The sequence below is a fragment of the Chelonoidis abingdonii genome, chromosome 6 (genome assembly GCF_003597395.2).
Source record: "Chelonoidis abingdonii isolate Lonesome George chromosome 6, CheloAbing_2.0, whole genome shotgun sequence".
Taxonomy (NCBI): Eukaryota; Metazoa; Chordata; order Testudines; family Testudinidae; genus Chelonoidis; species Chelonoidis abingdonii.
The window spans coordinates 53326962-53351458 of NC_133774.1; the positions used below are offsets into that span (position 1 = coordinate 53326962).

At 38.9% G+C, this 24497-nt stretch overlaps 1 protein-coding gene across 8 annotated transcripts in view; it reads right to left on the reverse strand.

Annotated features, from left to right (window-relative positions):
* The window catches only part of SSBP2 (single stranded DNA binding protein 2), a 297537-nt gene that overhangs the window by 16706 nt on the left and 256334 nt on the right, over positions 1-24497 (reverse strand). For all 8 annotated transcript variants that reach the window (XM_032782284.2, XM_032782287.2, XM_032782282.2 and 5 more), the window contains 6 exons: positions 21439-21487; positions 16185-16220; positions 8319-8373; positions 5123-5193; positions 3698-3776; positions 1203-1231 (listed from right to left, as the gene is read on the reverse strand). In XM_032782284.2, the coding sequence (XP_032638175.1) occupies positions 1203-1231; positions 3698-3776; positions 5123-5193; positions 8319-8373; positions 16185-16220; positions 21439-21487 (319 nt within the window). The remainder of the gene's footprint in view (positions 1-1202; positions 1232-3697; positions 3777-5122; positions 5194-8318; positions 8374-16184; positions 16221-21438; positions 21488-24497) is intronic.

Sequence of the window (24497 nt, forward strand, 5' to 3'; positions counted from 1 at the left end):
TGAAGCCGGTGGGGACCGGGCATTGAGCCTGGGTCCCGGGCGGCGAGGCAGGGTATACCTCAGCCACTAACTGATATACAACTACGTTTTACCGACATTTAATTTGTAACTCGTCAGAAAGATAACTATTACAACTACCAACAACACTAACTAACTAAGAACTATGTAGAACGGTGTGAACGCTAAGGGATGTGGAAGTCAGCTTTAAAGCCGGCCACTCCACTGTCAGTTTCCAACCTGACCGACACGGCGTGTTAAGAAGAATACACGAGGACGGCAGGAGTCAGCAGGAGGTCATATAGTGCGTGCCGCAAAGGCGACTCACGCCATGGGGTGCGCTGCCGTGACCACCCGGGTCGTTCTGAGGATGTGCTAGGGGAAAATTCTTCCGACGAACGTGCACGTGGCGCGCGCACACCTACTTGGAATGAATATGAGCAAGCACTCGAAGAAGAATGATTAGTTTTTAACCAGTTATATCTGTACATGTCGAAGAAGCAGCACAGAATATTTTATATGGGCCTAATTCTAATACCTTCACTCATCAATTCCTCATTTAAATCAACCCTTAAATTAATAACCTCAGAGTTAACAAATTTTTACAGAAAATATTGTGCATTCAAATACAATATTATTTTTGTAGGTTGAACATTCATATTTCAAATACTGATAAACTGTTTCTATGCTCAAAATACACAGTTTCTTGTCATTACATTTTAATTTCGTTTTTAGGGAACTGGAGTGGTAATTAAGGATATTAGCATTGTCTTCTAAACGTGAGAAAAGCTATGACACAAAGCATAAAAATAATATCCTTATCACAAATTTCCACATTTCTGTCTTCCCACATTTAACTAAGTTTGGTTATTAAAACTGTATTCATTTGTTTTACCAATATGCAACAATGTAACATAATTAATTAGTTTATAACTTGGATATACATTAATCACACGCAGTAATGACCATTATTATGTTCAGGGAAATATATAAATGAATTGGTTTAATAGTCCCTATTGACTATAAAGATTACTTTTAACCTTCCAACTAATACTGATTCTGCCTGAAAGAGCTGAAAGGCCCATAATGCACATTTAATTTGCAATCAGAAATGTAAAAAAATGTTTTAACTACCAAAATTAAGTGATATTTAAATACAGTAAAATATAATGCTAAAATTAAAATTTATTTTATTACATACTCACTTTGGAAATACTGTCCATGTCTCCTGAACCTTAAATTAAAACAAATAAATAAATAATCATTTAGATTAGTTTTGAACTGCATTCTCTAAGAGTTTATCATTTTCTGCACTTTGAAAAGATAGTATAACAGCAATGGGCTAACATATAGTTAATTATGTTTGAGTTCTTCCCTTCCCACTAGTCTCAGGAAAATTCTTCAGTCATTATAGTAGTCTGTTAGGGTTTTCTTGCATGGTTGTGCCTGCAGTTTGTGTGGGAAGATGCCTCTTCTCTGCCAAAGGCAATCACAGTCCCTGTGCTCAGGGGCAAGGCAGGCACTGCTTTCCCTGTGTGGCCCCAGGTATACACCTCACTGCAAAGTGGTAGGGAGGACGACAGGTCACAGCAATGGACTCTACAGCGTTCTGCGTTGGCATTCTTTAGGATGGGGCAGCCTGTACACTACCCTTACACGCTGGGAAGCTCAAGGAGCTCCCCTGGGAGGTGCAGCTCTGCATTCCTCCTCTCCCATGGCGGTGCCTAAGTAGCAGCCCAAAATTAACACAGTTGTAACTAGAGGAAAATGTAAACATATCTATAGACAGCTAATGCTCCTGATGGAAAAAATAACCACAATTTTTAGTGCACTGTAGCCATCGAAGAGTCTCTAAAAGAACTATTGTTGTATGTTAAAAAAATTATAGCAGAAAATCTGTCATAATTTGTTAAACACTGACTATATGCAATCATGTTTACTGATGAAAATACTAACCATATGCTTAGTGCACATAAAGTTCTTCCACTGTCACTTCAGTTGTAATTAATATCATAACTAAAAAGTTATTGTCAGGCTACAATATATTACAGCAAAAGTTTGTGATGAAGTTCAAAAAAGAGTTTTTAATTGACTTGGAAATAATGTGCATTATTTTTAATTAAAAAATGAAGCCATTTTACAAAAAATATTCATAAAAGGTCTGCTGCAAAATCACAAGATAGCCTTATTCAAAGTAATCTTGGAAGTTCAGAGACATCCTCCATAAAGACTACTAGGAATTTGTTATTTTTGAATTTTAATACCTCAGGATCAATCTGCTAAGAGAGGTTTTGGTGCATTCTTTCCTTAGCTTAAAATCCAATTTTCTCATTTTACCATAGCTTTCTCCACTCTCCTCCTCATTCTCATTCTTCCATGCATCTTGTCTAACAATCTTCAGTTTCTGGTTTAGATTCAGGTCTGAACTATGCTAACTTCTTCTGGCATAACCTGAAGTGCAGGGCAGAAAATCTGTCAGGAAGGGTAGGGCTGAACAACTGCACATTTTGTATAATTAGACAAGGCTCCTAACTCCCCCAGATATCACTACTTTTCAGAAATTATAATCTACACAGAGTCCGTGGCTCCTCAGGCCTATCGATGACTGAACAGCTTCCTGGAGCTTTGTAGGATTTCCATGTCTGCAGCTTGCAATGCCCTGCAATCTACACTGTTTCCATTTCTTCTTCACTTCTTACCTGCGTAGCTTTTATAATGTGTTCATTGGGCCAGACTGATATTATACAAAGAAAAATATAGCTAATACATATTAAATGACCTCTAAAAGTTACCTAACATGGCTTTTCTATACATAAAAATATCATATCTGTAATGTCAGGTGTAATTTTGCAGGACAGTTCACATTTGGGGAGAAAGAAGAAAACATTCCAAACATTTCTCTGACAGGTTGATGAAAAATGGAAGCTATTTGAAGCTGTTTCATGGGGATGAGCTATTAAAAGTGATGCTTAGGAGGTTGGATGAATGGGTAGAGTGCAAGTGAGACAGTTAAAACTGCACGATCAATATAATTTACCATTTGGTTTCACAATTTAATACATAGATATCAATAGATGTGGTATATTGTCTCCATATATTATTTATATGATATATAAATATACAAACATGTAAGCACCTGCACCAATTTGTGATAAAGACATCATCCAATTACTTGTGTTTTTGTGGGGGACTGGGGAAATATTGAGGAGGAGAAAGCTTTTGTCATCTTCCTCATTAGTTTAACATAGTGTACTATAGAACAGGTTTAAAAATTATATTCTGTTAATATACAATATTTATTAAGTGATACTTTATTAGACCAGATAAATAAGATTACATAAAACATTTTTGAACTTCTGATTGATGTTGACACAGTATTTCTAATTTTCAAATGACTTTATATACATCTCTACCCCAATATAACACTGTCCTCAGGAGCCAAAAAATCATACTGTGTTATAGGTGAAACCACGTTATATCGAACTTGCTTTGATCCACCAGAGTGTGCAGCACTGCCCCCCCCCGCCTCCCCCCCGGAGCACTGCTTTACCGCATTATATCCAAATTCATGTTATATCGGGTCACATTATATCAGAGTAGAGGTGTACAATTGCCCACACTATTTAGAGCTGTGGTTATTGTGTAGTTACTCATAAAAAACAGTTCTAAAATCAGTATTCACTAGATTTGTTATCCTTACCTAAAGACCCATTCATATGATGTGATTCCATTCCACCCAATCCACCCATAGGTCCATCTGACCCTGGGCCCATTGGAAACTGTAAAAGGATTATGATAATATATTAAAATTGATATTAATGTATTAATATATTGCAGATAATTTAATAAAAACACAGTAATAAGCACAAAAATAGAAATGGAGAAACTGAACTGCATAGTCTATCTCTAAGTGGATTATTTTTATGTGATTTTCATTTACATTGTTTTCACTTCTTTTTTTCCAGCCTATACCTCAGTTACCAGCAGTTCTGCACTGCTGGAGAATTCATGTCTGTGCAGAGAGTTAGCCCATGGCCTATGTACCGCTTATGTCCTACTAAAGTACTATGGTTGGGACTTTCAAAAGTGCTCAGTAATTATTAAAATCTTCTCCTGTTGAAGTTAATGGGAGTTTCACTATTGACTTCAATGAGAGCAGAGTTAGGCCAGTATGGACCACTTTTGGAAATCTCACCCTACCTGTGCTGAGCATCACAGCAGATTACAGCGCATTACCACTGCAACAATATAAAGATCTGCCAGTTCAGCATTTGGATTTCATGGTTTATCATTAAACCTCGGTCTTCAAATTGAGAACACAGATATTTACTGCACTTCTAGATAAACATGAAATGAATTTCAATAAATGCACTACAATTAAACCATTACTTGAGTTCCTGTGGCCTTTTTTCAAATGGACCTCTAACTACATGGTCCGCATGCATAAATGATGTCTAAATTGAGGGCAAGGGTAGAAACAGAAGAAAGTTCCTTCTAAAAATCCAACTTTTCATCACTTCCAGAATGGTTGGATGTAAAATAATCAGTGATGTCATAGTTAATATTTAATGGTTGTCATTAAGCTTCATATTTAACACTACTCAAATGAACAAGGCAGATCTTACCCTTGAGAAAGCTATTGATTTTAACCATCTATAGAATTGGTAATAAATAATTGACTGGGTCACATTCAGAAGTTTTTCTGGCATTATTAAGCAGAAATATATTTTTGTAATTGAAGTTTAAGTTCTGCACATATTAATAGTAGCTGATAGGGTATACTACTGTGACCAGAACAGCATACCCAGGATGACAAATTTAGTGTTATCTACCTAACAGATTTACATGCACCATTTAAATTTTTTACATGCACAAATTTCAGTGTATTCAAGGTGCTAAAGGACTGTTGTGTATGTGCCACAACACTGATTTGAAATATTTCAGAGACATTATAGATGCAGAAAAATATGAGTTTTGACAATGGGAAGCAAGTGATGTGTACCCACTCAAAATGGGAAAGATAAGCATGATTCAGATAAAGTGAAGGTCTGGTGATTCAGTGCATGAATCAATACATGATTCATGGCTCACAGTGCAGAAAAATACATGATAGGTTCATATTTACATTAGATCTGTTGGGTCCAGGTGGTACTGCATTCATTAAAGTGTACATGTTATCTCCAGAGTTAGTTGAATCTGAAACAAATATTATTTTAATTACCAAGATGTGATTTGAGATAAAACTGCTCACCTACTACACTTTCTATCATTTTGTTGATATTTATCCTATGTCTGAGCCAACGTTACACAGTGACAACATAGTGGAAGATTTCATTGCATCTCTATTCTTAGCCAAATGGCAGAGTTATGAAAAGAAATAATTGCAATGCTCCCTAAATGGCTTCTGTGACTACTTCTAGACTGAGTTTATGCATTATTGTTAACATGTCTATAAATCTTCAAAAATTTGTAACCACTTAGTTCCTAAAACACTTTTTCTAAAACCTCCAGATTACTTTACTAACTTTCTGCAGTCTCTGTGAAAGGAGAATTTCTCACTTACTAAATACTTTTATGCTCTAGTTTCCACCAGTGCTAATCAATGGGTAGCGCCTGCTTATGCAGATTTCAGGTTAGTAGCACCCAACGAAAAGCTCTAATTTTCATGCCTGCCAGCCAGCTAAAGACTGTCTCGTTCTCTCTCCCTAAGGCTTGAAAACTTCCAAAGTTAAAATCTCGATTTTAACTAACAGGACAATTTAATGAAACCTATGGAACTATTTGACTGAACTAAGGGTTGAGTAGAAGCCAGGGCCCAGAAAATAATTAGTAGGTAAGAAATTCTTGGTTTTGAACCATGGCTTGCCACCAGTTGTAAGCATTTCTCATAGACATTTTGCGGAGAAGGCAAAAAAGGACTGTAGCCAGAGAGACAACATAGGAGACCATTTCCCCAAGAAAATAGCAGTTGAGAACATTTGGTCGGGGCAAGTGATGAACACATCTGCAAAAGGACACATCCAACAATGGAATTACATCACATCTATGATGTTTGTAGAAAGAGCAGAGAGACAGCTCAGTAGCTGCATTCCACAATTCCTCCACAAAATCTCCCTTTTCTTTGCCCTATAGACAATGTAAAAAAGACTCAGAGAGCTTTGAGCTTAATGGAGAACAGATAGTTCACCATTTTCTGAGACAAAGTGGGGGCAATGGGAGACCCTGTGCATGCCCTTTGAAACAGAATTACATCTATTTATATAGAAAGGTGAAAGGAGGAAAAGCACATGCCTTACTGAAATGCCTAGGAATTAGGAATGCATCCTTGGCTAAAGCTAGAAAGTGTGACACCTGCTCCAAAGGGTTAAAATCAAGCCCAACGTATATTTCCTTCAAGAAATTGGTACAATTTTCTAAGCATTAACTAATATTGGTGAGATAATAAACCCATTATATGCATGGAATATCACTACAAAGATTCTAGTGTACTGTCTCCTCCATCCATCCCAAGAAAGGAACTAGACCAGGGTTTCTCAAACAGGGGTCGCTGGTTGTGTAGGGAAAGCCCCTGGTGGGCCGGGCCGATGTGTTTACCAGCCCCGTCCATAGGTCCAGCTGATCGCGGCTCCCACTGGCCGCGGATCGCTGCTCCAGGCCAATGGGAGCTGCTGGAAGCGGGGGCCGTGATTGGCTGGACCTGCGGATGGGGCAGGTAAACACACCGGCCCGGCTTGCCAGGGGCTTTCCCTACACAACTGGGGAAACAGGGCGACCTCTGTTTGACAAACCCTGAGCTAGACCCAAGCATTCAGACTGGCATAAAATATCTCTCTCTGAGACAGAGAGAGAGAGAGAGAGAGAGATTGAAAAAAAATCCTATTTGGCTTCTTCTGTTGCCATTGACAAACAAGTTTTTCAAACACCAGGTCCTTCTGAAAACAGACAACATGGCTCTCCTCAAGGAATCATGGCTCTATTTTTATTAGTTATTGTCTTAAACACATATCAGTGGTTTGGCCCACTGGGACACTAACAGTTGGAGGGTTTTGTTTTCAGAGATTAGTTCCCTTGGTAGCTTTCCTGGTGGCTGTTACTTGAATATTTTTACTCCACAGCTTCTCTTTCCTCCATCAAAACAAAAGGCTTGTCCATACTCCACATTAGCCACTTACATATGGCACTGGCAATTTACTGCTGTGTTGAATGTTTTCAGACATACATGCTATTTGAGGAGGTTGTTTTTACATTAAATTGAGTATTTGTCTGCCAGCACATATTAGTCGTCTTCTTAAGTATTGAACAGGAAAGGAGTCTTTCTTTTTTTCTCTCACAGGTTGTGTTTTAAAAATTCTAGCCACATCTTTAATGAGGTTTTTCATTCAGTATAGGAAAACTTCCAGGGAAGGGTAGGGAAGCTCTGCTTCTGGCTCTTAAAAAGGACTTCCCTATCCTTCATGAACGTAATGATGGCAGGGAGGTAGGAATATGTGAGTCTGAAGACGTAAGGTGTCTCAGAGATGGAAAAGTCTCTAGAAGTGGTGATCAATGATTGGTTGATGAAAGGAGGATGAGAAAGAGATGTGCTTCTTAGGAGTGGAAGATTCCCAGAAGTCCTAGATTGATCTAGTGAAGATCGGTTAAGTCGAAACACCAGATCAGAGGCAAACACTTCCTGCTTACCAGATCCCTGATGCTATCCATGGGAGGAGAGGAAGTCTTGTGTATGTCCACCCTCCACAACTTCTTCTGATTCTTTGTTCATGTCAGGAACGCTGGAGAACCTTGATGCAGGGAAACACTTGCCACTCTTCTTAATGCAGAGCTAGCTGGCTGAGCTGAAGCTATTGGACATCCCTTTAAACTCCCACTTGAAGCGTCCCCCAGCTGGATACTCTAGGGACAGTCTCACAGGATACATAAAAGTTGCTGGCAAATATGCACTTGAACACTAGCAGAAACAATGTACATTCTGTTTTCTCTCTTTTTCCTTCAGGTTGCTAATGGAGACCAGAAAAAATGGCCTTGAGAGCCCTGGATGAAGCCAGTAAAATCAAATTACCAACCATACTGCCCCTCTCCAGCAAAGCAGGAGGAAGTATGAGGAGGGATGGAGGAAGGGAGACAGAAGAAGAGTGCAAAAGTGAGAGGTTTTCATTGGCTGTTGCTTGCTGAAATATATATAAGGTGGATCTGTCCATTTGTCTGCACTGGTAGCAAATGGGCACAGGAAGAACTGCAATATAGAATCTGTATATTACCTACCCCCGCCGCCCCGAATGTTATTTACATTGTCTTTAAATTTTCTGATTAGATTTGGATACCTGCAGGACTAGGCATGATGGGTGTTCCTGGTGGCCCTCCACCCCCTGGAGGACCCTAAAAAGGACAGAAAATATTCAGTTAATATAAAAGGAAAAATATTACAGCAAAGACTGAAGATAATCCAAGTGACAAAAGCACATCATAAAGGTTGTGAGTTGTTCTGGTGAAAAGGAACACATTTCCATAGAAGAAAAGAAAGATGTATTCCATCATCTATTTTCTTGTAAACCAGTGAATTTACTCAATGGCAGACTAAAGCTAGTGCCATGGATCTGCAGGCTGAGGCCCTGAATCCCAATATGTGTAGATCCCTGGATCCAGAGAAATGCACGGCTCAAAAACTTTGGGTTCTGTTACTGTCTGCTAGTACTGGAATACAGAAGGGATGCTTTGTTCAGGGCTGTTAATATATAGCTGATTCTCTACTATAGCCAATTTTCCAGCTGGTATTGCTCTCTCCTCACTGACTGTGATGCAGCAGGTTGCTAACTGTAGTGTCATCACTGGCAGAATAAGCTACTGCCTGTTGTTACACAGTACAGGGATCACCTGAGAGAAGAAGAGATGTTCAGAGCAAATGTCTCTGTGGAATGTGTGGCTCAAACTTTGGTGGATCCAGGCCCTGATAAACTTAATTCATTTCATAAAACATCACACATTCTCTTTTTTTCATATTTGTACAAATATAACTCAGGATAAATGATTTGAGATTAATGACAAAGTCTCAGCACAAGATCAGCTTGGGAAATCTGAGTACAGATCAGCAGATATATTGCTATTACATTACAGATAAAAGAGAATGGGAGCTCATGTAGTATTTGCTAAATCTATTTAAAAATAAGAAATGTCTATTTTCTTTTTTTCTGTTAATTTTCTGTATTTCTGTGTTGCAATTTTTTTCTGTGAAAACAAACCATTTAAACAGACTGCACTGGTTATTAAACAAGCTGGTCTTTTCATTTTCTTTAAAAAAATTACTCCTATTGTTTTGTTCTAAACAACTTAATTCCTTAGCATCATCAGCACCACAATTTCTTCTGTACCATATTTGCAGCTACAGTAATATCTTGAAGTACAATGAAAAGTTGACTGGTTACAGTTTTGATTCAAATATTCAAATATGCAATAAAAAATTAACTCCGAAATTTTCCATAATAAAAATGCTATAAATTGCTATTACTAGAAGGCAGTTTTCATTATCATAGGTCTGTACTGATATTTTAAAATAGTACATTTGCTATTAAAAGGAATGATTTTGTTTCAATATCCACTTCATGTCATGGAGCATATTGAGATTTCGAAGTGTGATTGTTCCTGTTTGCTTGAAGGGGCATTGCTGAGGTTTGCTATAATATGACCAACATATTTTTGGAAGGAGGAGGGAAGGTTTGGAATTAGAACAATTGAAAAATATCTTTATGTGCCCTACAAAACACACCATTTACTGGCTCTGAAGCACCAGCAATGTGTTCATGAACACTGTTTCCAGGCTTATGCTATAATCAAAGTCAGTAACGCTGCATTAGTCATTGCCCCAGCCCCTGAGCTGGTACAAATAAAATACTTGAGATATTTGTGGGTTAATACTGCTGGCTGCAAGTTAATGAATAAATTTAACAAATAACTCTAATCTAAACACAAATCTATTATCCAATAATAATATGTCCCTGTATACCACCAATCTACATACAAACATACATACATACACACACACACATACGTCTCTGACCCCTTAAATGATTGACAATGTAATCTACCAACCACCAGTCACTATCCTGCACTTCTCCCACAGTAGTGTATTGAGCAAGACCATGGAGTGCCTCCTGTGTCTACTAACAAGATTTGTTGCACTACAGATGTTATAAATTCATGAAGTTTAGATCATCTAATTGTCCCTTATGGTCTAATCTGACCTCCTGTGTATCACAGGCCATTCAATTTCAACCAGTTATCCCTGTGGCCAGCAGTGGCCAGCAGTGACCACTGGGATCATAAAGTCTGATCTATGTGATGCAGGCCCTAGAACTTTCCCAAAATAATTCCTAGAGCATAACTTTTAGAAAAACATCCAATCTCGATTTAAAAATTGACACTGATAGAGAATCCACCATGACCTTTGGCAGTTTGTTCCAATGGCTAATCACCCTATTAAAAATTTGTCCCGATTTTTTAAATATGAATTTATCTGTTGGGGATTTAGTTGGGGATTTGTCCTGTTTGAGCAGGGGGTTGGACTAGATGTCCTCCTGAGGTCTCTTCCAACCTTCATATTCTATGATTCTATGATCTGGTGTCTGCTTCCAGCCACTGCTGCTTGTTATGCCTTTGTCTGCTAAATGAAAGACTCCTTTAGTACCCATTATTTTCTCCCATAAAGGTACGCTAGTCAAGTCACCTCTCTTCTTTTTGATAAATTAAACAGACTGAACTCATTAAGTCTCTGACTGTAAGGATTTTTGTCCAGCCCTCAAATAATTTTTGTGGCTTTTTGGTGCACTCTCTCCAGTTTTTCAAAATCCTTTAAAAAAGTCAAAAAAACCAAACTTTCAGGAAAAAATTGTGGACACCAGAAGGAGCGATTATTCATCTCGTACAGTAACTGGAGTTCTTCAAGATGTGTCCCCCTATGAGTGCTTCATGTCAGATGGCACCTTTGATAAAAGATTATCAGTAGTGGTGCCTGTTCAGCCCGCATATGTGTCCCACACATCCTCGTGCCCCACAGTGACAATACACAGGGCTGAACAGGCAAACTGTCCTCAGTTCCTTCGCTACCACAAAGTCCCACCAGGGCAACTCCGAAACAGAAGGGAACTAGGGAAGATAGTGAAGCACCCACAGCGAAACACATCTCAAAGAACTCCAGTTAATGCATAAGGTGAGTAACCTTTCTTTCTTCAAGTAATATCTGTATGGGTGCTCTATTTCAGGTAACTCCCAAACAGTATCCCAACAGGATGGTGGAAGCTTCAGAGGAGACTCCAACACTGAAGACAGAACTGCACTGCCAACTGCCACATCTGACCTAGAGATATGAACCAAAGCATTGTTCTTGAGGAAAATATGTACTGAAGCCCTAGTTGCAGCTCTGAAAATGTTAGCAACTGTAACATCCTTGAGTAATGTCATAGATGTGGACTGTGACATGGTAGAATGGACTAACATAGTTCATTAGATCTTGGTGGAGTCATAAAGTGAAATAATACATCCAGAGATTCACCTTAAGAGCCTTTTCGTGGAGATAAAGGAACTTTTAGATCTGTCCTAAATCAAAACAGTCTGGGAGACTTTCAAAATGGCTTGGTCCAGTCTAGATAAAATATCTAACACCCTTCTGACATTTAAGGAATGGAAAGTAGCTTCCTGTTTGAAATGATGTGGTTTTGGGAGGAAATAGTAAATGAATGGTCTGGTTAAGATGAAATTCAGAGGACACTTTGGGTAGGAACTTGGGATGTGGCCATTTTAAAACCTTTTCCTTGGAAAATACTGTAAAGGGGGGATTTGCTATTAGAACCTTTCATTCTCCCACTCTCCACGTGGAAGTGATGTACTCCACGAAAGGTGTTTTCATGGAGAAGTGGAGTAGAAGACATGTAGCTAATGGTTCAAAGGAGTGTGTTATAAGGCCATTTAGGACAAGGTTTAAATCCCATACTGGGGCAGGTTCTCTAACCTATGGATAAAGACTCATCAGACCTTTAAGAAATCTTGAGGTTATGGGGTAAGCAAACATCAAAAAACCTTCTACTGATGAGTGAAAAGCTGTTACAGTCACCAAGTGAACCTTGGAAGAACTCATACTGATCTTTTTAATTCTAACAGGTATTCCAAAATGGTGGAAAGAGAAGAACAGATAGGAAGCACTTGCTGATGGATACACCGTAAGTGAAATCTCTTCCATTTCTGAAGGTATTTCTAGTAGATGTTTTTCTGCTATTTAACAAAACCTGTTATACCACTGTTGAGCAGGAAATCTCTAACCCCAAGAATCATCTAACCATGCCTGAAGTCACAAAATGTCCAAATTGGGATGAAGTGTCCAACCAGCATCCCGAGACAATAGGTGGTAATCAAGAGGAAGTCTCAGCAGCAGACAAGATGTGAATTGAATCAGGTAAGGTACCAAACTTGTCTTGGTCAAGTTGGTATAGTCAAAATGATCCACCTCTGGAAGTCCCTAGGTTAGAAATATACTCTGGAGGACTAATGAATCCAACTCCCACTAGTAACTAAGAAAAGTGTATGCGTAGGTGGTTGGCAGTAACGTTTTGTATGCAGTGGAGGTAAGAAGTGAGATAGCTACATGGTTGGTAATGCATCAATTTCAGAGCTTCACTGCTTCGACATAGAGCGAAGGGGAACACGCTTCCCCCTGATGATTGATGTAGAACATGCAGGCCACATTGTCTGTGATGATCTTGACTGATTTGGCTTTGATCAGTGGGAGTAAGCATTTCTGACTGCCTCAACTCCAGAATGTTGACATGTAGGTAACTCTCTTGGGAAGACACTTGCCTTGGATGATGTGAGAACCAAGATACGCTCCCCATCCCAAGAGGGATACCTGAACAGATAATGGTGGTTGGAGGAGGTTGAAAGAAGGAGATTCCCGAACAGACTTTGGATGGGTTCTTCCACTAAGTGAACAAGTGTAGAACTCAATGGGGATTAGAAACCTGACCTGTTTGTTGAGGAGGTGCTTGTTTGTTGTGTAGACAGTGGAGATAGGATGTGACATGCTAGCTCACAAAGATACACGCCGCCATATGGCCCAATAGCTGAAGACAATTCCTTGCCAAAGTTTGAGGCCTTAACTGAAACTTTGCAATAAGAGAGTCTGCAGAATCACAAACCTGTCCACAGGTAGGCAAGCCCTGACTACCATGGCAACTGGAGAGGCTCCTATGAAATCTATCTGTTGAACCAGGATCAAAATGGACTTTACAAGATTGATCTGGACACCTCAAGTGTGAAACAAGGAACATGTCATCTGTAGTGTTGATAGGACATCCTGATCAGATTGGCTCTAGAGTAACCACTCATTGAGATAAGAGAAGATAACAATGACTAGAGGACACTGGCGAGTGGCTCTGACTTTCATCAGCTTTGAGAATACCCTTGGGGCAGAGGAGAGGTTGAAAGTATATTGAAAGTGTTTGTGATTGACTGTAAACTGAAAAAACCTCTTGTGAGAGAGGTGAATCACAATATGGAAATACATGTCTTGAAGGTAGCTTGTCACAAACCAATCCTCAGAATCTAGAAAGGGAATATATACTGCTTTTCTGCAAGGGTCACCATCTTGAATTTCTGTTGTTTCACACATTTGTTGAAATGTCTAAAATATAATTTGGTTTCCATCCCCCATCCTTTTTGGGGACCAGAAAGTACTTGGAATAGAACCCTTTTACCTGGTGCTGAAGTGAAATTAGTTCTATGGCCCCTACACGTAGGAGAGAGGCAACCTTCTGATTCAGCAACTGATTGTCAGTTCCCTGAAAAGGAATGGGGAACAGGGTGGGAGGGACAGATAGTGGTGAAATGGATGGAATAGTCAGATGTTACAACTTTCAAAATCCATTTGTTGGATGTTACTCTCTCACAGGCGCCTTGAAAATGGGAGAGGCAGAATCCAATGGCAAGGAAGAGGGTTGGTTAGTGCAGCAGTAGGTTTGTGTGAAATGGGTGGTTTGGACTCTTGACCAAGCTATCAAAATTGACACTTGGACAACACTGGTGGCTGCGACATAGTGGTTGTAGTAGATGTTTTCTTCTTTGAATACTTCGGTCTCAGCTTGTGGTTCAGGAGGTCTACAGAAACCAGAAAAATGAGCTGGGCATGACCTCCACACTGTTTGAGACCTGCTATATTTTTCTTATTTGCAGGAGTATAGATCTCTTCTGGTCTTTACTTTATGGGGTAGTTTTTGTGTTGTGTTGCCTCCTGCACTCATTAACTGCATCCACAACCAAGGAAATCAGTGAGGGAGGTGAAAATAAAAATTCTGAATTCTCCTCTGGGACATGCATTTCTTGTCAGCACATTTATAAGTTGGGGATGCCACAGCTGGAGTCTGCCAGATGGTCCTGTCTGGCTCCAAAGAGTCTCATTAACTGGGAGAGGCATGCATGATAAGCTGAAAAGTGTAAAATGTTCAGGAGTTTATGAAGGCGGCCCTGGACTTCTTCACAAGAATTCTGAAGCCCATCCACAATTCACTTCTTCAAGTTCTGGAATTGTTTAATGTCATGTGCTATGGAAGGTGGTGGAGGCATTGTCATCATTAGATGAGGTGGTAATGAAATATTCATATGAGGTGTTGCTTCCTTGTTCTTCAAGTGGAGGAGGAAGTGAAAGTAAGGAAGAGCAAGGGTTTCTATGCTCACTGCAGAGTGAACTTCTCCTTTCCCCCGTCAGAAGTTGTTGACAGTACAGGGCCCATGGAGCCTAATACGGCCACTGAGATGGACCATAAGACATAGGAGGAAGAGGTAGCCACTCCTGGTCACCTCAGGTGGCTGGATGTTGAGGTCGCCTCTCCTCCCTTCTCTCCACATGTGGAGAAGAATAATGTCCCATTGAATAAACAGGAGATTCCTGACCACAAAGTTATGAGTCAGAGTCAGAATATCCTTCAATATATTCCGTGGGAGGTGATAAGTGCTCTCCCTGGATGGCAGAAGTCAGGGAATCAGGGAGGTCTTGATGAGAAAAGTACCTTCAGTGACCCAGAGGATCTAGGTACTGAAGGATGTGCAGAAGCAGACAGTAGAGAAAACTCTGGTTCGTTAGGTACAAAGAGGTTTCTTGAATACCAGAACTCCTGTGGTACCACAGGAAAGATGGAGGTTGATATCAATACCAAGATGGTATCTGGCTACTATGTGCCATACGGTGAGCCTACAAAAACATGTATTGAGGAGATGCAGACCAGGCTATCGAAGCAGGTACTGAGTGCACCAGAGAACCAGATGGTGCTGATCTCTTCATTGTAGAATGTCTGCTAATATGGCTGTGACCTGTAACAGAGAAGGTCTTCACTACTGGGTCTTGTCTGGAAGAGGCATAGCACTTAGAAGCCTTACACACTTTTATGGTACAGGACACACTTGGAGCCTCAGTAACACTCATTTTGGGGTCTAAGGTCTACAGGGACTGAGATGTCTTTAAGGGAGATCTAATGGTCATGCTCCTCTTGATGGTACTTGTCAGCTCTGAGTGCAAGGCTATCAGTCCCACAAGTACAGATGTACAGTCCCCCAAAGCTTTTGGTGACTAGGAGGAGTATGAGATAGAGGTTGTTTTATCCCTTGTAGCTCTCAATGACTGGGACCCAGCAGCTCACAGGGTAGCACTCAGGTAGCTGCTGAAAAAAGGAGTTTTCAGGCCTTCAGGAGGTAATTATAAGCAACAGAGAGTAAAGATGTCCCATAAAACATTAGCTGTGAGTGTCTTTTTAAGCGATGTGCTATACATCTTTTGGGAGGTTTAAGCTGTTCTAGTTCTTCCAATGACTTTTTTTCTGCAGAGCTTCAAAAATTCAAGCACATTATTGTGTCATCAAGAAAAGGCTGTTTTTTTCTCCTTTAGTATTGAAGCACTGAAGTATTGCATTGGTTACAGAAACATATGCTGAAGTAAACCACAGCACTCAAGGCAATTTTGACCAGACTGATAACTGTTCTAGTAATGAATACCAACATATGTGCTGTAGATGGCAGACAAAACAACTAAACACAGATCAGATGTTCACTTCTCAACCAATACACAAGGGTTCTTCTTAACATCTGGACAACTATTTCTGTCCCTAAATAACATGTAACATCAATTCTAATGAGCAAACATACACAAGGATACTTACTACATAATTCCCAGGAGACGCTGAAGAGTACGGTATCTAGAATATAAAGCAAAACAAAATAATATATTTATTTTCCATTAAGATGGAGAAATGCAGTCCATACCAAAATTTACTGAGGATCTTATTTTGAAGCACATTTTTAAAATTCATTTTTAGAGAAGAGGCAGCGGATAGGGAGCAAATACTCATGTTAAACATAATGCTGTCTAGGAAACATCTCACTGTAACGTTACTCTATACTAAAACGTGCAGTACAGAGTCACAGTCAAAGAGAATTTCTGTAAATAAAAGATACTTAATATTCCAGTTTAAGATCGCTGTGTCCCAACTCCTACACAGTAATATATTTGTTGTGTCTTGCACTGAAAATAATTAGGTTGCTTTCAAGACATTGGTGGCTTCTTAGGCCCTAATCCTACAAAACACTTAAGCATGTGTGTAACTCTGCTCACCTGAGTAACCCTACAGGACTAAGTAATATACATGCTTGAGTGTCTGCAAGATCAGAATCACTAGCTCCTTTAGATCGACATTCTATGATGTGTGACTGCTGAGCAGAAATTGTTACTTTTTAAAAAGGCAGACTGCAAGCTATGGTACAAGTTATGCTACTTGCACCTACCAATATCGTCTTCAGGCTTCATCTGCAGGAACCACAATAATACAATATAAAGATCCACTAATTTGTAGCAAAAGGTTAATAGTGAGGTTATATGAGTATTAGCCCAATTCAGGACAGCATTAAGCATGTGCTTAACTTTAAGTCAATGGGACTTAAGCAAGGGAACAGTGATGGACTTAACATCTGATTAAGTCTTTAATGAATCAAGGGCCACAAGATGACACTCTCTTTGACCTCACACTGATGGTATTCTTTCTGCATGCTTGAGGAAAGAACTTTCTTTTTAAAGAGTCAGTGTCCCAATTGAACATTAAATTCAATTTGTGGAGATTCGTTACAGAGATACCCTGGAAAACTCCAGCTGCTGGTAAGTAATATAGTTTTCCTCTTCATGAAATAACTTCTACAGATCTTCTCTATAGGATATTGGAGAGCAACAGCTCAGGAAGTTGAGCTGAGAATTAAGAAACTGGAAAATCATTTTGCCAAAAGAATTTGCTTATCTCACTACAGATGACAGATAATATTTTATAAATGTATCTAAGGTAGGAGTTCTCAAACATTTTCATAGTCTTGGCCACATCTTTCCCACTCATGATTCAGCAGGCCACTGAAACACACCCCACTATTAAATGGAAAAAATGTTATTTTAAACCCACTGCATTTATCCTCAGAAGCCACAAACACTGTGATGTTCTGAAACTCTCACACACTGAAGATGTGAACTGCCTCTTGGCATCTAATCTGTGAAGGATGGACTTGCTTCAGAATGCATGAGAAATTGGAAAAGAAAAAAGACAGACTTAATTTTATGGGAATAATTATAGAATATTAGAAGCGAGAGATGCAAAAATCTATTACACACCTTCCTGTCCATCTCCCCATCAAAGCAGAATTAATCCTCATAGTACAATTTCTAGTGTTAGTCCAATCTAGCTTTTAATATCCCAAGTAAAAGGTCTACCAGCACTTAATTTGCGAGATTTCCAAATTCTAATATGTCTTACTGTCTGAAATCTATACATTATTATGCTGGCATAAAATAGCCAGAGTGCACTGTACTCCAGCAATCCCACCCCGTTCCCTTCCTTGTCTACACTGGCCATCCTCTGACAAATCTTCTATGCAAGGGGCAGGAAGGAATAGCATAGATCCAGCTGAATTTTGGAGGTTTTTAGCTTGGCTGCTCCAAGGGAGGCGCTGGAAATGATTTCTATCCAGGCTGGCAAAATACCTAGGGCCAGCCGTGAGGCTGACTATAGGGTCAGAGAAGAATAGATAATGGAGTAGCGGTTCTCAAACTGTGGGTCAGGACCCCAAAGTTGGTCGCAACCACATTTTATTGGGGTCACCAGGGCCAGCATTCGACTTGCTGGGACCCAGGGCTGAAGGTGAAGCCCGAGATTCACCCCAACCTGGGGCGGTGGGGCTTGGACTCTGGCCCCCTCTCCCACCCCTCAACCGATGGAACTCGGGCTCTGGATCCCTCTCTCACCACCTGGGCCAGCAGGGCTTGGGCTTTTACCCGCCCCATCCCGTCCCCCCTGGGGGTCATGTAGTAATTTTGTTGTCAGAAGGGGGTTGCGGTGCAATGAAGTTGGAGAACCCCTGATTGTAGTACAAAAGGTATTGGCCTAAGTAAGCCTAAAGAGATCTGTGTTCAATTCCTAGCTCAGCCAAAGTCTTCCTGTGTGACCTTAGGTAAATCAATTAATCTACTCTTGTGTCAGTTCCCTATCTGTAAAATGGGGATGATACTTCTCTACATCACAGGGATGTTGTGAGGATAAAAATTCTTTAATACAAGTGAGGTATTCAGTTACCACAGTAACAAAGGCTATAAGAACATAGACAGCTCAGCCTCTCACTATGTCAGGTGTGTTCTGCAAGGGCCCCCTTTATGTCACTGGAATAGCACAGAGGGGCCACATCTTAAAAGAGAGTTTAGATCAAGATCTATGTTCTGGGGAGCTTACAGTCTAAACAGACATTGAGTTGACAAACATGGGGAATCAGATGCAACAGCAGCAAACAACTGAGCAAGTGGTAATGTTCAACATGGTTCTTGTTCTATATTTGTTTCCCCTCCTCCTCCTCCTCTCTCAGACTCCCTTAAGCTCTCCTTTAACATCAGTTCATTGGGAGGCGAAGAGGAGATATGCACTATGGCAGCTCTTTTAAAACAACTCTTCCCCTTCTCTAACAATTAGAAATCTATTACAAAATCTGAATAAACATAATGGTTAAGAGAGAAGGTCCCTGACTTCACTACAAGCTCAGCTATGGAATTGCCATGAGCCTCATGTATGGGGCAATGCCTTGTTTCTATTTAATATATTTTTAAAAAATGTATATAGTAAGCAAGTCTTTCCATTTCTCTTAATTCTTTTTTTTTTTTGGTGGGGGGGCACGTTTTGCTGGTAGGTATGTTTTAAATGAAAGACCCATGGAGCTACATATACAAGGTTAACAACTAAACTATTTGATGAAATATAGAGCATCAGTTAAAACAATCACTGATATTGCTTTTATAAAATCAGCATATACTGTAGGCTTAAGGCAAACCATAATCTGAACTACTTCAACTGTATTCAACTGTATTCTCTTATTTCGCATGCTTTGAAACCCCCTTTTTCCTGCTTATGAAAGAAAATATCAACAAATCTTAATTAAAGATTAGTAACTAAAATATGCATAGGGCACGTCCCAGATGTGTACTTTCATGTCAGATTACAATAGTTTCAAAGGACTAATTTCTATTCAGTGGGTTTTAAAATTGTGCCTAAATACTGTAACTATTTCCCTGATTTCATTCTAATCAGGTAGATAATATATATTTTAAGTCAATGCCAAAGATCACAATTCAGGAAAATATCCATATTCAAGAGAGCACTTGTGCATGTGCTTAAATTCCAATGACTTGCTTATGTACTTAAGTGTTTTCATGAATCAGGGTCTATATCTGGTCTCTTGCATGTACTTGCATATTGAATTTAATAAACATAAAATTCCATGGCAGAATAATCTTCTCTACCTTATTTTAAAACAACCAAGACATTTAAAACAAAAAAGAATATTAAGGATGTCACACTAAAAGCTGGGAAAATGCAAGTTAAGGCCTACATTTACTTATTTGTAACTCAGTCATGAAACACTGAGCTCTATTTCTTTTGTACATTATTATTATTAATTATTATTATTATTATGATGAAAAACTGCCAGACTCAGTTCACATTGTCATAGATTTTGTGTACTTTTTATTTTGAGTGTGTGTATAAGAGTTAACATTAGCATATCATGATCCACATTCCACAAAGTTAATATTACTGTAAATTGAGCTGGACCTCTGAATTGTATGACAGTTAAGTATAACCCAGAAAGAAAATATGTAGGGGGAGATTTTCAAATAAAGAAGAGGGAGTTAAGCACTCAGCGCTGAAAGTTGAAACTCCCCTGTGACTTTGATAATCTCTCCCTTTTAAAATTTATTTTAAACATTTATTGCATTACATATACGATAATCAGCAAACACCACTAAAGTCAAAATGAGGAAATAATTTACCCAAATATACAGCCAATCTGAACCCAAAGATCTGGCACAGTGGCAAACCACATAGAAGCCATTCTATCAAATTACAAGGATCAATTCCTACGTAGAAAAGGAATACACAAGAGGATAGCAAAAACAAAACAAAACAAAAAATCACAAAAGAACATAGGAAACACTCCTCTTCCGATCCACCAATAAATAAATAAATCCCAGTCAAGGATAAACCTGATATACCACGTCCTAAGGACAGCCAGAAATAGAGTCTAATAACAGCAGATACATGTAAATGCAAAGTAGAGATATATGATGATACATGTTCACTCAAGTACTTTGGGTACAGATTAGGAAGGGTTTCACTGTGCTTTCTAAAACTAACCCCTTCTGTAAAGCTACCAGCCAAGGGAAGTCATGGAAGGTGGGCATTACCAAACTGTTCTTGTCCTAAGCAGCTATTGAACAACTTCCTTTTGTAGCTGTTGCAGCCTATTAATTTGCAGAGTGTACTACTTTTCATGAAGGCCAAAATTAAATTGTTCAACCTATTAAATGGATCATGTTTTGAGAAATTACACTATGTTTGAGTGGTACAGAAATTAATGTGGCTTTTTCCATATATAAACCATGAGACAATACATAAGAGCGCATCTTATCAAACTGTGGTCTATGTAGAGCTGGTTGGTCAGATGGTACTGACTCCTATTCTATTTTGTTATATTGCATTAAAAAAGCTAAAAATATATTAAATACTGTGCTAATGTTAATTTTTCCTTTGGGCAATTTGCTGTAGTTGCCTCAGGGCTGTTATGTGATTATGAACAGGAGAGCAGATAGTCTGCACAATCATGAGTGGGAGAAAAGGTGCTCTACTAGAAGCTTTCTATTAAGAGGTGGTCCATATTGTGAAAAAAGCTGGAGAACCCATGCATCAGGGTTGAAAAAAAAATAGTACAGAGGGCAACAAAATATGGCATGCACTATTCTATTTGCTGAATATAGTTTTTTTCCCCATACATGGGCATATTAAGAAGGAATAACCCCTCAAAACATAGGATATTGTCCAACACACTTAAATATTTACTTACAGAATTGGCATTCGTTGGGTTTGGCCACGGTCTACCACCTCCTGGACCCCTGGAATATAAAATGACAAATGAGGATTTAATCAAACAAAGTTTGGTTTCTGATCAACTCTGTTACCAAGAAGCTAAATGTCAGCTGCTCTATAATGTAACTTGATCACAATCTGTTCCCAGTGTAGAATATGCTTTTTTAAAAACTGCTATCTTTTACTGGCGTCTTCTGGTAGCATCATGATTTTTCTCTGCAGTAAAGTGTGATTATAAAATACAAGTATACCTTATTATAGTGTTAAACTAATACAAGATCATCATAGCTAAACTACCACCAACATTTAAACAGTTTAGCAGATACCATACAAAATTATTTTTAAAAGACTGTTTGTCACCACAAGCTCACCAGTTATATCTAGACATATTTCAGTGGCTAAATCATATATTGTGGACTTCTGTACTTTTCAGAACACCATCTGCTAGGAACTATATGACAATAACTCCTTCAGAGCTTTGATCCCAGAGGTATAGAAAGCAGTGTAGGAGACACTGGAGTTTTGCACAGATCATAGATACCTGACAATTAGGGATCCAGCCCTCCTGAGTATTCTGCAGGGTGGCAAATCCCACGCCTCCAACAACATGACGTGAAAGAAAATGTAAGTTTGTGCCCCTATATAGTTTTTTTTTCCTGCACAGGGGAGAATTTGGCCCAATGTTACATAAACACAGCATTTTATGGTTTAATTGAATTATTACAGTATAGTAATATTTAAAAGGCAGTAAAATGTGCTATTGATAAGATTCAAGACAATCGATTCCTCATAAGGAGTATTTTCAGTTGTATTCTGGTTATTGACACCATAATACAAATACATATGCTGTGAATGCCTACCTACAGTATGGCCCAATTCAGAAAGATATTAAAACATGCACTTAACTTTAAGCATGCAAGTTATATACAGGCTTAATTTTCTTCCTAAATTGAGACTGTAGTAAGAATTTATATACTATGTATCTATAATACCATCTATAATTTGTTTAATAAAAATAACTATTGTTCCTCATAAATAAATTTATTTTTATATTTATTTTTATAAAATCAAATTGTCTCCAATACAAGAAAGTGTGTATGTGACAATATCGTAACTTTGTTTTTACCCCCAAAATTTGAATGTGAGGTAAAGAAAAATACATGGAATACATAGAATCAATATTAGGGTTGGATGTATCATAAGCATTTCTCTCAAATCTGGACCTTAGCGTCCAAAATCTGGGTGCTTAGTATGAACCTCCAAGCTTAATTACCAGCTTGGATCTTATCTCGCTGCCACCAACCAGGAATCCATGCCTGGTCCCCTTAAGCCCCCCAAAATCTTGCCTGGGGAACCCCGAGACTCGATGCTTGAGTCTCCACCAAGGGAAATAAACCACTTCCCTTCCCCTCCCTCTCCCTCCCAGACGTTCCTCTCTGGGCTAACCTGAGAGTATTGATGCAATCTCTTACATCACAATACCAAGAACATGTCTCCTTTCTTCCACAAAGACAAACCCAAATACAAGGAAACAGAAAGATTCTCTCTCTCTTCCCCGTAGCTTCTTCCCGCCCTGGGACACTAGAGAGTTAAACACAGAGCGTAGTGTTCCCATCCCCTCTGTCTTCCTGTCTCCTTAACCAGAGAAACTCAAACAGGTTTTTAAAAGAAAGCTTTATATAAAAAGAAAGAACAAAACATCAATTATTCTCTGCATCAAGATGACAAATACAGGGCTATTGCTTATAAGAAATATGAACAAACAGTCTGATTCAAAAAGATATCCAATTTGAAACATTCCAGCAAGTTACACACATGTAAATACACCAAAACAACATAAAAGCCTATATTGTTTTTACCTGTACTTACAATTGGAAACAGAAGATAAGACAATAGAAAGAACCTCTCATAGCTGAGAGAAAAAACAAAAGACCAGAGTCCAGAAATTCCCTCCCTGACTTTGAAAAATCCAGTTTCCTGAATTGGTCCTCTGGTCAGGTGTTTGGTTCCCTTTGTTAACCCTTTACAGGTACAAGAAACATTAACCCTTAGCTATCTATTTATGACAGGATGAGACCTCAGGAGGTCATCTAGTCCAATCCCCTGCTCAAAGCAGGACCAACACCAACTAAATCATCCCAGCCAGGGCTTTGTCAAGTCGGGCCTTAAGAACCTCTAAGGATGGAGATTCCACCACCTCCCTAGGTAACTCATTCAGTGCTTCACCACCCTCCAACATCTGGATTAATTTAAATACTTAAAAAGTATGATGTAGACTAAAGGAAAGCTCATCTTTCATCTGACAAGGTACTGGATTTTGCAAATTTACTAGAAATCATAGGAGAAATTTCTATGTAGAAAGCTACAAAAAGCACCAAGGCAGATTCTGCCCAGGAGGTATATGATTATATGGAGTTAAATATTGGCTGTTTTTTTTAAATTAGCCAGCTGCAAAGCTCTTTACTGCAATGTGAGCAGCTTCCCCACCCCCCTTTCTAATAAATGTTTATTATGGAACTCTCGACATATTCATAAAACATTACTATTAATGTACCAGTTTCACAATATAATCTTTTACATATAGAAGACTCATATGTCTAATTATAATAGCATTCTTTAGAAACACAGTCATCATTTCCATACTTTCATTTTTTACACAACTATTGGATGTTATCTCTTTGAGGACCCCTTTAACACTAACCCAGATGTTTCCTTCAGTGAATCAGGAGATATCAATTTTCACTGCCATCTTGAAAATAAGTCTCAAATTATTTATTTGTACTAGTATTTGAAAAAATGTTCAATATTTCAGTTTCCTTATGTGTGACTGTATTCTATCAGAATACTGAATACCTATTTTTGTGTGCATTTTAGCTTTTCTATAAAGGAAACTTACTTATGAGCTAAAAAGTGAGTGGAAATTCTTTTTCTCTTCGGGTATATACTGAAACGTTCTTAGCACCTTATAAAAAAAGTCTGGTTCACACTGGCCATTAAAATAAGCTTATGAATGGTAACATTACTCCCTGAAATTTG